The sequence below is a fragment of the Zea mays genome, chromosome 5 (genome assembly GCF_902167145.1).
Source record: "Zea mays cultivar B73 chromosome 5, Zm-B73-REFERENCE-NAM-5.0, whole genome shotgun sequence".
Classification (NCBI taxonomy): Eukaryota; Viridiplantae; Streptophyta; class Magnoliopsida; order Poales; family Poaceae; genus Zea; species Zea mays.
In genome coordinates, this window is record NC_050100.1 from 12,260,668 (window position 1) to 12,278,070 (window position 17,403).

General features: G+C 46.2%; 1 protein-coding gene and 1 pseudogene across 1 annotated transcript; one reads left to right on the top strand and one right to left on the bottom strand.

The window, feature by feature from the left end:
- The first annotated feature begins 8,290 nt into the window (after window positions 1-8,290).
- Window positions 8,291-15,299, top strand: LOC103643009 (phytanoyl-CoA dioxygenase 1-like; annotated as a pseudogene).
- On the bottom strand, window positions 15,277-16,524 carry LOC100191566 (Phospholipase A2-alpha). Its single transcript, NM_001136996.1, has 4 exons — window positions 16,353-16,524; window positions 16,136-16,184; window positions 15,944-16,066; window positions 15,277-15,784 (listed from the first exon to the last, which is right to left on the bottom strand). The coding sequence occupies exons 1-4, from the start codon at window positions 16,470-16,472 to the stop codon at window positions 15,612-15,614; spliced, it is 465 nt and encodes a 154-aa protein (NP_001130468.1). The 5' UTR covers window positions 16,473-16,524; the 3' UTR covers window positions 15,277-15,611.
- Between the last annotated feature and the right edge of the window lie 879 nt (window positions 16,525-17,403).

The following is a 17,403-nucleotide window of genomic DNA, read 5'->3' on the forward strand; positions in this document are numbered from 1 at the left end:
GAAAAAGCAGGCTCCAGTATACTTCGTCTCCGAAGTTCTCAATTTATCAAAGAAAAACTATACAGAATTGGAGAAGGTGCTGTATGCCATTTTAATGGCCTCCAGGAAGCTTCGACATTATTTTCAAGCATACCATATAATTGTTCCTTCATCACAACATTTGAAGGATATTATGATAAACAGAGAAGCTACTGGAAGGATTGGAAAGTGGGCTGCGGAACTCAACAAGTTCAGAATTGATTATGTGCATAGATCTTCGATTCAGTCCCAGGCGCTAGCAGATTTCATCGCCGACTGGACGCCAGGGGCTCAGGAGGAAGAAGCAAGTAAAGATGCCGAAGCTTGGACAGTATTCTGCGATGGTTCCTGGGGAACCTTCGGGGCAGGTGCAGCTGCCGTTTTAATTGCACCTTCCAAAGTCAGAACATGCTACGCAATAAAACTTGATTTCAGTTGCACAAATAATATTGCTGAAGTTGAAGGCAATGGGGATAAGAAGGGCGGTTCTCAAAACTGATTCCCAAGTTATTTCTGGTCATGTTGACAAAAGTTGCAAAGCAAGAGATCCGAAGCTTGAGAAATATTTGGACACAGTTCGAAGGCTTGAAGCTTCCTTCGAAGGGTTTTCTGTCAAGAATATTCTACGAGGAGAAAATGAGCACGCTGATCTACTAGCCAAGTCAGCGGCCAGGGGCTGTCCTTACCTTCGGAAGTATTCTTTGAAACAATAAAAGCACCTTCGGTTGACCTTCTTGAAAGAGCAGTGCTCAATATATCTCCTGTTTATAGCGAAGATTGGAGAACTGAGATCATGTCTTTTCTTCAGGGCAAATTCCTTTCAGATGACGAAGCTTATCATAAGAGAATAGCGGCAAGAGCACGTCCATATGTAATAATAGAAGGGGAGTTATAGAAGCATGGAGTCTGTTCTCCATTACTCAAAAATGTGCAAGAGATCAAAAACAACCTTCGTCTCTAACTCAATTAATACAGCCCACTTGGCCATTGCAAAGGTGGGGCCTTGATTTGCTAGGCCCACTTCCACCAGCGCAAGGAAATTTAAGATATGTTGTAGTGGCAGTAGAATATTTTTCTAAGTGGATTGAGGCGAAGCCTTTAGCCACAATAACTTCGGACACTGTTCAAAAGTTTTTCTGGCAAAATATTGTGTGTCTCTTCGGAGTACCTAAGGCCATCACCGTGGACAATGGAACGCAGTTTGATGCCGAAGCTTTCAGAGAGTTTTGTGAACAAATTGGCACAAAGATCCATTTTGCATCAGTTCGGCATCCGGAGTCAAATGGACTTGTCGAAAGAGCTAATGGCATTATAATGACAGAAATAATGAAGTTAATTTTCAACCAGCCCAGGGGGAAGTGGCCAGACGAATTAATCAAAGTGGTGTGGAGCCACAACACAACAATGTCAAGGTCAACGGGTTTTACACCATTCAAATTGTTGTTTGGTGACGAAGCAATAACCCCAGAAGAAGCTAAAGCGGGATCAATAAGAACAGTGGCTTCGGCAGAGGACGAAGCTGATTATTCTGTTGCAAAAGATGCTATAGAAGGGATCAGGCTTCAGGCTGTGGAGAATATCAATAAATATCAAGCCGAAACAATAAAATGGTGTGACGGAAAGGTTCGGTTAAAAAATATCAAGCCAGGACACTTGATACTTCGGAGAGTTGCCAACCCAGATACAGTAGGCAAGCTACAGTTGAAATGGGAAGGACCTTTCCTGGTAGTATCTTCGTCAAGACCCGGTTCCAATAGGTTGAAGGATATGGACGACAACGACATTCCTAGATCTTGGAATGCGAATGAGCTTCGGCGGTATTATGTGTAACCTGATGTAATCTTTTTTATTCTTTCCTATGGCACCATTTTCCTTTCCAAAGGGGGAGAAAGGTTTTTAATGGGGCCATAGCATGTAATTTCTCTTTTTCTTATATCAGCTCTACAAGAGCAATATCCCCGAAGATGTAAATGTAAAAAACTGGGCATGCACCATCGAGTGCAAAGAAAAAAAGGAAAAACAGGAGAAGCTCGAAAGACGTCCCTAAGGGGATGTAGAGCACGACGAAGCTACAAAAAGTCGTTCCTAAGGGAGCGCAGGTAAGTTTTCTGCTCAAAAGTCGTTCCTAAGGGAATGGAGAGCTTACAGCGAAAAGTCAACGCTGATTCCACCGAAATATAAGGCGAAGCGCGAAAAGTCAACGCGAATACCGCCAAAATAAAAGGCTAAGAAGCTCCTAAGGGAGGCTTACAGAGAAAAGTCAACGCTGATAAACCGAAAAATAAGCGGTGAAGCCAAAAAATAAACGGCAAAAAATTGTTATTCCTAAGGGAATAAGAGTTGTGATTATGGTTTCGTATGTGTCTTTGAACATTCATTTGCACGATATAGTACATCATACATTTGCATTCATAAACATTCACTTAGACATACATAGGATCATCATCATCATAACATACACACTTGCTTCGGCTTTGAAAGAGAAGGCTTCGGAAAAAAGGGAAAAAGATGCAATTTTATGCTTCGCTGTGTACGCAAAGAAGGGAAGGTGTTTTTCGCCTTCGGCTCAAAAATATTAATTTCGTCCACACCAAAGCACTTTATACATTGACGGAAAGGTAAGATTATATTACAAGGTATGGATAAAGTCCACAAAGTGAAATTTAATTACATCATGCTTTATACAAGTTATCACAGAAGTTTTTTGAGCTATTTCTACAGACTACTCGAGCTTCGTCAGCATTCAGGGAGCTTCGTCTTTTTACTCCGTAGCTTCAGCTTCGGCTTGGTCATCCTGTATGTAAGTATTATAAGCTAAATTCAAAATTCAAAAAAAGGTAAGCATAAGGTATGATTTTGTTACCGGCTTAAGGTGGCTTCGAGCTTCGTCACCAGCTTTGCTCCGTCCACCCTTTGAACATACTAATTTTATAAATCTATTCGCAATACTTCGGGCCAGGTTGGGAATGCTATCTAAGACTGCTGGTGACAAGCTGAAGTCGGGTCTATTGACAACTTTTTCGAGTTCACAGCCAGACTTCAGAAAGGCAACAACTGTGCCCCGAGAAGCAACCAGGGCACAAAAGTCACCATGCCCAGCTATAACTTCGTCAAGATCATTAATTTCACCTTCAATATGCTCGAAGGCACCAGGCAGGTCTTCAGCCGAAGGAGTGAACTTCTCGCTGCTGGCTCCAACAAAATAGAACACCTGCTTCAGCTGTTGAACGCATCGATTGCTAAACTCCAGGCATTTATTCTGAAGGCAAGTCAAAGATTCTTTCAGTTCCGAACTTTTTTGGACTTCGGCCTCAAGTTTTGCATCAAGCTTCAGCTTTTCTTGTTCGAAATTTTCTGATTGAGAAAGAAGCTTCGAATTTAATTCTGTTATTTTGGCTTCAGCATCCGCTAATAAGCCTTCGGCTGTTTGAAGCTCGAAGTCTTTCTTTTCGATGACAACTGATTGCTCTTTTATCTTGTTCTCTAAGTTCTCAATTATAACTTCGTGCTTTTATCCTCTAAGTCCTGCTGCATTTTTAAAGCCTTGCTCAAAAGCATACTCTGCGGACAAATAACCTTCGTTAGAAAACATTCATGATATTACAAATAATAAAGGTTAGACAAAAGTTGTTTACCTTAAAATTGGAATAAAACAAGCTACCGACAATGTGTTATCGTCGGTAGCGGCTGATATCTGCTTTGAGCTTCGGAAACCGATACTCTTTGACAGAATACCGATAACCTTCGCGCCGGTCTGATCTCGTATGCAGCCTAACCTTTCGTCATCAATGCCACCGAAGAGAAGCGCTCCCGGCCGATACCCGCAAGATATAACATATTCTTTTAGTTCCTCTTTTTCAGCTTTTGTCAGCTCTTGGCCAACTAAGTTTTGAAAGTCAAAAGTTTTATCTTCCGAGGTATCTTCGGTCATTTCTTCCTTCTCGGGTTTTGCGGCCGTAGTCTCTTCGGTGGCTGCGGCAGCTTCTTCCGCGACCATGTTTAGTAGCATTTTGTCTATATCAGCAGCTATGCTTTCTAAATTAATATCTTCGGCAAGGTTCAGCTAGGCGCTAGGCGGAATCTAGGCGGTGACCCATTGCCTAGCGCCTAGTCGGGAGTACTCGGTCTTAGGCGCTTCTAGGCGCTTTTCTAGGCGTTTTGGCAATATAGCCATAAATTATATATATATTATGTATATAACTATATATACTATATATATAACTACTATATATGACTATATAACTACTATATACTACCAACCAGATTTTGACCTGGGAACCCCCCGTCTAACCACTGCACCAACATATTGGAATTCGAGTGAAGAGTATAACATACCATTGTGCTATCAGCTGTAAAAACAAAGAACTCAAGCACTTCCAGTCAGCATCTATATAACAAAGCACAAGCAGAGGAAAGACGGGGAAAGAAACAGAAGAGGAGGGAAACAGAGCTGCAGAGGAGATGCGAACTGCAGAGCATATCCAAGTCGAGCAGAGCATATCCAAGATGAGCAGGGAGGGGAGCAGCCGACGGGGGAGGAGAACTCACCGGCGGGGGAGCAGGGAGGGGAGCAGCCGGAGGGGATGAGCGCCGGAGGGAATGAGCAGCGAGGCAATTTCCGTGACCATGTGGGAGGGAGACCGAGCGGCAGCACAGCGCGCGCGCTAATACTCCCGCGCGCTAAAACTCCCGCGCGCGCGCGCGCTAAAACTCCCGCGCGCGCGCGCGCTAAAAATTGTCGCGCGCTCGCCTGCGCGCCCGCCCGCGCGCTAAAAATTGCCGCGCGCTCGCCTGCGCGCCCGCCCGCGCTAAAAATTGTCGCGCGCTCGCCTGCGCGCCCGCCCGCGCGCTCGCCTGCGTGCCCGCTTAGGCGCCTGCGCGCCGCCAACTCGCCGCCTAGGCGCGGCTGCGCGCCGCCTAGTCGCTGCGGCCGCCTAGACGCCGCACAGAGCCCTAGGCTACGCGGCAGCCTGGCGATTAGCGCCTAGGCGCGCCTAATCGCCGCCTAGTCGGCGCCTAGCCGAACACTGATCTTCGGATTTGGCATCTTCGGCTCTGGCCTCTTCTGCGGCAGCCTCCGAAGGTACAGCTTCAGTAGCTGTCATGCTTTCAATAGCCGGCACCTTCGGAGCTGAAGCTCCTGGTGGTGTTGCTTCAATGACTTCTGTCACAGTGACGATTCTTTGTCTCTTTGGCCTAGGTGCCTTTGTTTGTGTGGGCTCCTTTTTCTTCTGAAAAAGCTTCGTCAGATGTAGCCCCAGAGGACTTAGTTTGACAGGAAAAGTTTCAGTCATTACCTTTAAGATTTCCTCTATTTCAGTAGCAGAGGGTGTGGCAGAAGTCCTTTCTTTTTCATCAATTGATTTTTTGCTTCGGAGTCGAAGCCTTACTTTTCTTCGGAGCAACTGTTTTCGCTTCAGACTCTTATTTTTTCTTCTTTGATTGATCTTCATCGTCCTTATTCAGAGCACTAGCTACTCTTTTCCTTTTTTGTCCTTCGGCACCCTTGTCCAGCCGCTCGTAGTCAGGATATTCAAAACCTATAGCATCCATCACTCGGTTTAGCCTTCGTTTCGGACGGGTGCCGAAGGCCGCTGTCATCAATTGATCTTCTTTTTTAGAATAATTTCCAAGTATTTCGTTGCACATTACTTCGATTGTATCCAGCCATTCTTGGCAGAGCACTTTGAAATGTCTCTTGAATTTGTAATGGTAGGGCAGCCGGATAAGTTCTCCCTCCTTCTTTTTTCCTTCAAGCTTCGGTATGGCCCACTCTTTCATAGTTGGAAACACTTTGAAAGCCAAAAATTCCTGCACTAAGTCCCTAGTGCCGATGTGCTCTGCGATAATCCTGAATTCAACCAGTGCAATTTGGGTTGGACCCTCTGGTGTCATATTACACGGGGGTCTGGTCTCTCCAAAGATCAGCTTTAATGGACTCTGGACCAGCTTCTCTTTATCATCGTCAACTTTGACGTAGAACCATTCCGATTTCCAGCCAGCCGGCCACTTGCTTCTGTAACTGATCACGGGAAATTTTGTAGTCTTGCGGTAGGCAAAATTGTAGCAGCCGGAATTTTCATGTAACCCATCTCTTCTGGCCTTGGTTTGGTAATGCAGCTCATGCACTTGGCAGAAACCTTCGGCAAACGGTTCCACCCCTTGGCTTCGGAGAGCCCAAATGTATATGCTAAGCCTAACGATAGCGTTAGGCGTTAACTCATGAAAGTAGATCCCAAATTTCTTCAGCGCATCAGCAATCATTTTATTCAAAGGGAATCTCAAACCAGCTTTGAAGAAACTCTTAAAAACTACTACTTCGTCTTTTTCTGGCTTCGGAGTAGTTTCCTCTCCACCAAAGCGAACCAGTTCTTTCTTTTCTTCATTAAAATAGCCCAATTTCAACATCTTAGGTAGGTCACCTTCGGGGATCGTGGATTTTCCAAAATCCAAATGGCTGGGTTTGCTCGGCACTGCGCTGCTATAATCATCTTCAGAATCGGTCTCTTCAACATCAGCTTGCTCTGCTTCAGCGGCAGGGACATCCTCCGATGTTACCAGCCCAGACCGCTTCATTGCTTCGGAAATCGGAACAGTCTCAGTAGCTTCGGTCTCATCTCCCTCACGATCAACCCTAGCAGTGGAGCAAACTCTAGCCATTTGATTATGACTTTCTTGAAATTTTTGTTGTTGACTTTTCTGATTTTCCCGAAGCTCTTCCTCTTGTGACGAAGCAGAATCAAAAGCGAAGTTTCGTCTGAGCACGATGATTAAGCTTCGGCTATAACTAAAATTTTGGCAGCAAAACAGTGCAATAGCAATGAATGCTGTGATAACTTCACACCTATCCGTCTGTTTATATAGTGCCGCAGGTGGGAAGGTGAATCGTCAAGGTCTCCCGCACCGAACAAACAGTCACCCGCACTCGCTGAACGGTGGGCCACAGGGTCCGAGAAGGTGAATCGCTGGGACACGAGTAACTGCTGCAAGATGGAGCCACCGCGCGCGCGACGATTATTTTAATCGTTTCTCGCCAACGAGCTCAGGGAAGGTGTTTTTTGGATCTTCAGCGTCCCCAAAGCCTAGAAGACTTTTTCACGGATCAAGCTCGTTACGAAAAACGATCTGGCACCGTGAAGGGACTACTGTTGGGGGTATGCTTCGTAGCCGAAGATCCTAAAGAAAGAGAACACCTTCGGAAGATCTTCTCAGGAGTAAGCGCCGAAGCTATTACCTAGAGAGCTTCGGCACATTGACAGATCTCAAGACGAAGGGCCGAACCGACTTAAAGATGGATTGACTTAAAGACCCATGATGTTTTGTGTCATTATTATAGTCGATTATAAAGGACATAAATGTAATTTTACGCAGGTTGCATCCTGTGCCTATAAATAGGTGAACAATACTCCGGCACTGTTCACGCAATCCTGTAATCGCTGGCACATTACGCTTGAATTATTGCTTTCCGCCAAGGCGAAGGTATAAATGTGCCCAAATACTATGTTTTGATATTTATGTTCATATAATAAAATATGTGGATAATATTACTTGTTTTTGGTACATTCTCCCCTAATGCTTTGTACTTTATATTTCATTTTTCATCGTTTTACAAGTCTGATCACGAAGGTGAGACCTTCGTGATATTTTTGCTCATGGTCTTCGTCCGAAGTTCATTAAATCCTTGGGGAGATAATGCTTTAGTGGACGAAGGGCATTAATATTTAATATTTTATGTTGCCTTGTTCTTAATTCATAGTATTTAAGAATAAGTCCCCAACATTTGGCTAGGGAGAGAGTGAATTTAGAGAGACTGATAGCTTGTCGAGAGGTTATCTATTAGAGAGTTATTTAATTTAATATTAAGTAGCTAAAATTTAGTTTGCCAAATCATTTAGTTAGTTTCTTGGTTAACTAAATATTTATTAGTTAATTAATTTCAATATCATTTTTAATCCACCTAATATTAACTTTAGGAACAATTGGATCTATACCATTAAAAGATCCAAACTTTAGATATATACCATGGACCCCACATGTCATTGACTCGTGTGGACCCACATGTAAGTGAGATAATAATGGTATGGATCCAAAGCGGTGATCTTTTAATGGTATGATCCAAATTTCCCTTAACTTTAATGCATTTAAACACCCTCTAATTCACGTCTCAATCTATCTTGTCGTGGAGGTTTTTTCGTACAACTCCATCATTCTGGACTTTTGGTCAACACTTCTCCCCTTGCCTTCGCCTCCGCCTCCGCCTCCGTCCGCTGCTATGCCGCCAGCCAGTACCCTCACTGCCGACCAGCTCATCTTCTTCGAGACCAATGGTGAGCGCGCCGACCGATTGTCCGCCCTCAAGCCTATTCCCTCGCCCTAACGCTCCTGGTATCCCGGCAACAGTAGTCGAATGTCGCTGCTCGCATCGAGCCGAAACCTAACTCGTGATCGCGTCTGTTGGTTCCAGGGTACCTCGTGATGGATAGCAGGTTATTATCGCAAATTTATCAGGCATTTTGGAGTAATCTGCCAGCCGCTCACAGCACTCCTGAAAAAAGGGGCTCTATTTGTTTGGACCAGTGACCATGCTGTCGCATTCCGTACATTGCAAACTGCACTTTCTCAGTCACCAGTGTTGCCAACTTTTTTGGATTTTAGCCTTTTTTGAGTTTTTTTTGCACAACTATGCCCTTTACAGTTTCATTTCAAAAAATGGACCTCAACCTCGGCGCCATCATCATTGGCGCCGAGGTAACACACATCGACGCCAGTACCATTGGCGCCAACTTTTCCTACGCGGCAGCCGATGTGGCAAGTCCCAGGGGGTCGGCGCCATAGATCTTGGCGCCGACCCCCCTTGACGGTGGGGTCCGGTGCTATCCAGGGGGGTCGGCGCCAAGATCTATGGCGCCGACCCCCTAGGACTTGCCACATCGGCTGCCACGTAGGAAAAGTTGGCGTCAATTATGTTGGCGCCACTATGTGTTACCTCGGCGCCAATGATGACGGCGCCGAGGTAAGGGTCCATTTTTTGAAATGAAACTACAAAGGGCATAATTGTGCAAAAGAAACCCTAAAAGGGCTAAAATGCAAAAAAGTTGGCCAGTGTTAGCGTTGCCAGATTTTGCTGCCACCTTTTTCATTGAAACTGATGCTAGTGCTGTTGGTGTGGGCGCCGTACTCATGCAGAAAGGTCATCCCCTCGCATTTCTTAGTAAGGCCTTGGGCCCTAAATCACGCGGATTGTCCACCTATGAAAAAGAATACCTTGCTGTTATCTTGGCTGTCCAGCAATGGAGATCCTATTTACAGCACCATGAATTTGTTATCCTGACTGACCATAAAAGCCTCACGCAGTTGAATGAACAACGTCTTCATACACCTTGGCAGCATAAGGTGTTCACCAAGCTGCTGGGATTACAATACCGGATCCAATACCGCCCAGGTACTGAAAATCGTGTTGCTGATGCTCTATCTCGCCGTATAGATCCTGAATGTCACGCTGTTTCAGTGGTGGTTCCCCAGTGGTTGTTGGATGTCCAGAGCAGTTATAGTCAAGACACTGCGGCTCAGTCATTGCTGTCCAAGTTGGCCATAGCTCCTAGTGCTGTGCCTCATTTTACTCTGGTCGATGGACTCCTGAAATACAAAGGACGCATCTGGGTGGGCGCTGATGACCAACTTAAAACTCGGATCCTGACAGCCCTTCATTGCTCTCCTGTTGGTGGTCACTCTGGGGCACCTGTTACATATTGTCGAGTTAAGAGTATGTTTGCTTGGGCCAAACTGCGACAATCAGTCCTTGAATTTGTGCAACAGTGCCAGATTTGTTTGCAAGCGAAACCGGACAGGTCTGCTTATCCGGGCAAGCTCCAACCCTTGCCGGTCCCACACACAGCTTGGCACACAGTTTCATTGGACTTCGTTGAAGGCCTCCCTCGCTCCGGCACTGCTGATTGCATCCTGGTGGTGGTCGACAAGTTTACTAAGTTTGCCCATTTCCTGCCATTATCCCATCCCTACACCGCTGCTTCTGTCGCACAGTTATTCCTGTCTCAGGTGTACCGTCTTCATGGGTTTCCTATGGCTGTTATATCAGATCGTGACCCAGTTTTTACTAGCCAGTTTTGGCAGTCCCTATTCAAGTTAGCAGGTGCTGAGCTTCGCATGAGTTCATCTTATCACCCCCAATCCGATGGTCAAACTGAAAGAGTCAATCAGTGCCTCGAAACATTCCTACGCTGCTTTGTAAGTGCCTGTCCTAAAAAGTGGTCTGCGTGGCTTCCCTCGGCTGAATTCTGGTACAACACAAGCTTCCACTCGTCCCTGGGCTCTTCACCATTTGAAGTACTCTATGGTCGCAAACCGCATTCTTTTGGTATTCCACATGGCGCTGCTGTTCCCAGTCCACTATCAGAATGGCTGCATGAGCGATCCACGATGCAGGATTTGATCCACCAGCACTTGGTCCGCGCTCAGCTTCGAATGCAGCGTCAGGCAGATAAACGTCGCTCTGAGCACTCCTTTGCAGTTGGGGATTGGGTATACATGAAGCTACAACCTTATGTGCAAGCCTCAGTCATGCATCGTGCACATCACAAACTCAGTTACAAGTTCTTTGGACCTTTTCAAGTGACTGCCGGCATTGGCACTGTGGCTTACCGTCTGGCATTACCACCTACCAGCAAAATACACCCTGTTGTCCATGTCTCTCAACTCCGGTTGGCAGCAGGCTTTAAGGGTGATACATCGGCTACCTTGCCTTCTTCTCTGCCTGAATTCAGCATACCAGTGCAGATTCTCCAAACCAGAGGTGTCACCAAGGGTACTCGTTTGGTTCAGCAAGTGCTGGTGGAATGGTCCGGCTTACCTCGCGACCTCGCTACTTGGGAAGATTGTGAAGCACTTCAACAGTGTTTTCCATTCGCCCCTGCTTGGGGTCAAGCAGGTCATCAAGAGCCGGGGAATGTTACTACCTCGTCACCTGAGCAAGCACAGAACCCTGATCAAACAAAGAAGGCCGTGCGTGGTGTTCGGAAGCGGCGCGCCAACGTCCGGTTCAGTGGTCCTGAGTGGGCGCGTGAGTGAGTCCGGCGTGTGGGCAGTCTGTCAGGTGGGCCTCGGGCGGAGGTCGGTATTAAATAAGTCTCCCAGTTGTGGTGTATGGACTATGCATGTATTGAACATTATTTCAATTATCTAAGAACTCCCGTTCCTCTGCCTATCTTCTTCTTCCCCAAGCTACTCTCTCTCTCTCCCTCCTCTCTGGTAGCTAACATGCGGGACCGCATGGCCGAGCTTGTCGCTGGGTTCGATGGCGCCAACTCCGGCGTCTTCTCTACCAAGGATCATGTAGGCCATCCGCTCCGATTGGGCCAGTCTCGAACCCTGCCTTTGTTACGCTCCTTTCCTTCTTCGCATACACAACCTGTTGCCGAAGCACCTACATCTGTATACTTTTGAAAAATCCATTGCTTGGTTTGAATTACACATATGTTTGGTTTACATTGCCGCGATTTTTTTTGTTTCAATTGGTTACTTCTGTAGTTTCCTGCAGTTTATAAATAGCATACTGTGCATGCTCAGATTTAGCATAATTGGCAAGTTGTTTCCCATTGCAGCGGCAGTTGAAGGATGATTACTTCTTTAAGAGCGCAGAGAATATCTCATTCTTCTTTGAGGGCAGACTGGTAGGCATATATCACAAATTCAATTAAATATATCTATTTTACGAACCAGGATTTGGTACTGCCTTGGACTATGTGAAAATAGCTCCACTTCGCTCTACCTACTTACTTTAGTATTTCTGAACCTATACCTCTGCAAATTTTCACTTGATGCCGAGAATTTCTATCCTTTTTTTTTTGCACAACTGGTTGATGATATTTTAGAAGGGCGGGCCTGGTGCAGCGGTAGAGCCTACCGTCTGTAACCGGAAGGTCCCGGGTTCGAGCCCCAGCCTCTGCATATTATGCGGGTAAGACCTGACGCTTAAAGATACCCTTCCCCAGACCCCGCACAGCGCGGGAAGCCTACGACACTGGGTACGCCCTTTTTTTTGGTTGATGATATTTTGACAGCTCGAGGGCCTCATATATTTTTGTTCCTTTGACACTATTTTCATCACAGAAAAGGCATATGGAGATGATGGATGCTTGAAACAACCAAAAGAACTGTCAATTAATAAAGTCGGGCACGGTAAGTATGGGCACGGTGCTGTCACATTCAGCTAGAAAGAATTTACACCTTGTTTTATTTTATATGGCGGGCTCAATCATTTTTTTTTTCAATATCGTGCCCCACTGCCCCCAACCCCCTTATGTTGCATATTCTAATTTGTCCAGTAAATAGGAAATAGCGGGGGAAACACTCTGTTTCACTAAATACTAGAAAATTATATTCACCTTCTGTTGTTGTAGTATTGTACTAGCAGTATGTTGTTATACCTCTGTGGCACTACCCAAAGATGATAAACTACAACCTGTAAAGAGATTCCACTTTTAAGTGATTCCCAAAGTTTCTTCTGGTGGTAATAATCTTAAAAGTACCAAAATCCGTTCCATTGAATCCAATTATGTTATGTGTATTCTAAATGCACCACTATAGACTTATCTTTGTTATATATGTCTGTAGTTTGTGTAATCTAGCTCTAGCTGTCTTAAATATTTACGAGCTTCAATTTGTTATAACTCCCATCATTTTTGGATAAATCTCCCCTGTTTGGTTGCTTCCGCCTTACAGTGTCTATTATCTTCAATGTTCTGAATCTGAATGTATCATGTAAGCCATTACAGAAAAAAATGATCTTCAGCATGGCCTGAAGTCCTGAACAACAGACCTTACCTTCGCCATCTTTCCTGATATGCAGCATTACATGAACTTGATCCCGTATTCAAAAAGTTTTCTTTCTCGGAGAGTGTTGCAAGCTTGTTCTCCTCGTTAGGCTACAAGAGGCCCGCAGTCATTCAATCCATGTACATCTTTAAGGTAGATCGTTTATACTCTACGTTTTGCTGACGTTGTATGTTGTTTCTTAGTTTCTTATTGTTTTTCCTTTTTGATAGCAACCAGGTATTGGTGGTGAGGTGGTGCCGCACCAGGATAATACATTCCTTTACACGGAACCTTGAACATGCACAGGGTTGTGGCTTGCACTTGAAGATGCAACAATCAACAATGGTTGCCTGTGGGCCATTCCAGGCTCACATAAAAGTATTCCTTTCACACAAATAATTTATGCCAATGAACGTCTTTAAAGGCAGGACTGTCTAAGTTTTCTTTTAACTTTTGTGTTTTGTATTAGAGGGTTTGGTGAGGCGTATGATCAGAGATGAAAATGGTACACATTTTGATTGCCCCTCCCCAGCCTATGACCAGAAAGAATTTGTGCCACTGGAAGTAAAATCTGGTGCTTTGGTGGTTATACATGGAGATCTTATACATCAGAGGTGGAATTCTCCTTTATATTACTGATAATCCTTCCTGCTTGTGTACTGTTTCAAGTTAATAGTGCTATGGCTTTTTGTGTACAGTTTTGAGAATCTTTCTCCTGCGTCAAGGTATGCATTCAGCTTACATGTAATTGATACTGAAGGATGTGAATGGTCCAAAGACAACTGGTTAGTTCATAGTGGCACTATTGAAGGATTCTTCTTTTACTGTTCTGTTTTGGTTTTCCATTACGTCTATAAGGTCTTGGCATAATTGATTATCTGCGTTATTTGAGTTTAAAAATCCTTCTAAATTCTGTCCTCAATATTGAATCGGGTGTGGCTAGCACTGTTTTCCTTCTGAAGTCAAGCTTGTGACAACTGAATAATTATCTCATTGGTATGTTCGTGTGGTAGTTTGCACTTTTCACTAAACCAAAACATGTTAGTGCTTGGTAACCACATTGACAAACAATATAACACATTTTGTGCATCAATTTCCCATTTGATTATTAGGTTTATTCTGTATCTTATTAAGGTGGCGACCTACACACTTACAATAATATGATGTTTCAGTTGACAATGTTGCTGTTTGGTCAGTTGATAATATCTGTAACGTGTAAAGTAGGAGGATAAGGTTAATGTTTCAGAAGTATAGATACACTCACCTTTGGTTATGAAACGAGGCGACTAGTTTCTACGCATTGCTGAACATGTACGCCTCATGCACACGCTAATGATGCACATAAGGGGGCTAAAAATTACAAAAAATAGTGTTATGACTAAAAATTCTACTATATATGCACCCCTTATAGCATAAGTTTATGCACCCACGAGGCAATTGCACCTACGTCCAGTCTGCTTGAGCTTCACCACTGATGCACATTTAGTGTTGACATTAGTTTTTATATTCCCTTCGTTTTTCTGACAATTTCTTTTGTTTTATCAGGATACAGAGGAAAACGGCCCCTGAACCGCTGTATGTGTCTTAGCAAAACCAGATAATCAGTAGTGCAGTAAAACAACAGAGATTCCCAGCAAGTGATTTGTGGATCGCTTCCTTACACAATAAAATGGGGAGTCAAGCTGAGCCATGCTGTTTCTGTTTCGCCCGTAAACACGTAAGTTGTAGGTGCTATTTGGTTCACATTGTAACGTGATGGGTAATTGATAACGTTAAATCATGTTTGTTTAGGTCCAACCATAATCAGATCCCACACTAAAAACTGATACCAACATATTCAAACTTATTGCCGATGTCACTTGAGTGTCAATCATTACCATTTACGTTGTATTCTGTGAACCAAACGGCACCGTAGATACTCTTGCCACTGTAGTGCCCTCATTTGCATTTTATGTTTTTTCTTCGCATCCAATAAATCTCCAGTTATTACTATTGTGCCGCATTTGTTGGTGCTAAATGAAGGGAGCAACACAAGCTCACTCCTCCCCATTTGATCAGGGAATGCTGCCCTGCTCTTCGGCGCAGGCGTGCAGCTGCTCTGTTCTGTTCTTAGGCGTTCACCTTTTGCAGTTTTGGTCATTCCTGACTGCTGTCTGCTGAGCTTATGAGGGTATGACGGACACAACGAGCTACTAGTTCAATATTTGTATGCATGAAGCATCCGAAGGACGTACTTGGCAGCAATGAGTGTCGAGGCCAAACGTTTCAGTGGGTGCGCCGCGGCTGCCCTCTCAGTCCCAGAAACAGACAAGTACAAGATCCTTAATCGAAGTACACGCTCTGTATTATTCATCATTTGCAACAGCGTAAGCTACAGTTGTGTGGACTGTAGTGTGTCGAATACGGATTCTCCAAGAAACCAAAACCAGCAAGAGGAAACTTTCTTTATACTTGTACGGTAATACAGTGTGATAGGGACACGAGTTGCTTAAAACCAAAGAAGCTTTCTTTAAGGAGTGATCTCCATATATCTTGTCGTCGGTTTAGGCCGCCGGGCTGAGGGACTGGGAGCTAGCCAGCTAGTAGGCACACAACGACACGAGCTGCCATGTGAGCCGACGCCGCCCGGGCCCCCGTCCAGGACGCCGCCACCCTGCCCAAGCACGAAAAAGATGTGTGCCACCCACCAACCGCAGGGCGCAGGCTGCTGTGCTACACATGTCCCTGCGCGCCCACCACGCCCGGCGCCCCGGCGCGTGCGGCTAGGGCTTGTGCAGCACCCTGCCGGCGACGACGGCGGCCTCTATGACGAGCGAGATCACGTCGATGACCTGGTCGATCATGCACCTGTTCCCCTCGAACGTGGACGTGCCCTCCCGCAGCTTGGCCAGGCAGTCCAGCAGCGCCTCGTTGCAGGCCGTGCTCAGGTAGTCCACTGCACATGGTAGTACACAACACGCGCGCAGCAGCCGTCGTCAGCCCACGTCCGTGCGTGCTGTCGAACTGAAGATTCACTACTGGAGCTATAGGAACTGAAGATTCACTACTGGAGCTATAGGAACTGAAGACGACGACTGGAGCAACGCAGACGTACTCTTTGCCTGGACGCAGTTGTCGTGGTGCATGCAGCAGGCGTCCAGCGCGTCGCACGGCGGCTCGCCGGGGCAGCCGCTGTACATGATGCCGCAGTACTTGCCGTACCGCAGGAACGGCGGCGCTGTCGCAAAGAATTAACGCCGGTGAGAGCGGCAGAAGATCATGGAAGAGGCGGGTTAACTGTACGTACTCGTGCAGTGGTCCGACTCGCACGTGCGGCTGCACGCCTGCTGCTTGCTCTGCGCGCGAACCAAAGAGCGCAATTAGCGTACAGGGGAGTGGAGTGGAGCTAGATTAGTGGGCAACGACGTGCTGCATATGCATATGTGTGTGTGTGTGCGTGTGGATGAGCGTGGTGAAAGGCTGAAAGCTATTCCAACCATAATTTAGTCTGCGTACGTACGTACCGCGTCGTCGCCGGCGGACTGGACGCCGACATTGAGCGCGGCGGCGGGCGGCGAGAAGAGGGACGCGCAGACAAGGGTGCCGGCGACCACCGTGAGCCGCCAGGAACTGCCCCGCTCCATCGTCCTCACGGGAGCTCTAGAACGAAGTCTCTCTCTCCCACCGCGCGCTGGCACGCACTAGCTCTCTCTGGTCTGGTCTGGTCTGGTCTGTCGTGACGGCACGGCACGGCCTGCCGTCCCTGGAGAGGCGAGATTATCTAGGGGCGGCGAACTGGTCTCACTCAACTGCAGTTGCGGTGCGGGCTTGCGGCAGTGGCTGGCCAGGCCAGGAGGTGGACAGAAATGCGGGAGGTGAGTGAAGATGGGGCAGGGCGGGCGCGCGTTTGGTCGTATTCATCCCGTGAGCGGACGGGGCCTTGTTGGCTGTGCAGCTCACGGGCGTGCCAGACTGCCAGTTGCCAGCACACAAGAGACACCGCGCCCCCCTGCTGTTGCTGTGCATGCACCAACAGCTTACAGCTGAGCCAGCGCAGCGTGCACTGAGCCAGTGCGACGGGATGGGCCGGGCCGCCGATGCCCTCTTTGTCTTTTGTTGCGTTCAACGGGCTCCGAGTTTATTCTAGGGTTTTGGTTTCTCAGCGTTCATGCTCTCTGGATCTGCCATTGCTGTCACGCCGCGTGGCATGTGTGAGTGCCACTGCCACGTTATTTTTCTTTTCTTTTATTAGAGCATGTTGTAACTAGAACACAATAATACCTGTGTGATACCACACTTACATTACATCAGGGTTTATCAAACCGTTTTCCCGCTAAAAACCGCTAGTCATCGGGAACGGGAAACCGTCCGAAAAACGTCCAAAAACCGCTAACCTGAACGGCTCGTGATTTTAAATTTTGAAAAATGGTTTCTGATGTTTCTCGAGCGGTTTTCCATAGAAAAGGAACAGCTTTTCGTTGTTTCTCACCAAATCCCGGTACACATGTTTTTAAATAAAAAAACAAAATCCAGCGACAAATTGCTAAGAAGCCTTTTTTGACCAAATTTGTTGTT

Bases quoted from the DNA above. Each gene is read 5' to 3' on its own strand.
- LOC100191566 (NM_001136996.1), bottom strand. From the start codon at position 16,472: ATGGAGCGGGGCAGTTCCTGGCGGCTCACGGTGGTCGCCGGCACCCTT. The intron at 16,185-16,352 runs GTACGTACGTAC...GTTCGCGCGCAG, and splicing joins AGTCCGCCGGCGACGACGCG to AGCAAGCAGCAGGCGTGCAG. The intron at 16,067-16,135 runs GTACGTACAGTT...TCTTTGCGACAG, and splicing joins CGAGTCGGACCACTGCACGA to CGCCGCCGTTCCTGCGGTAC.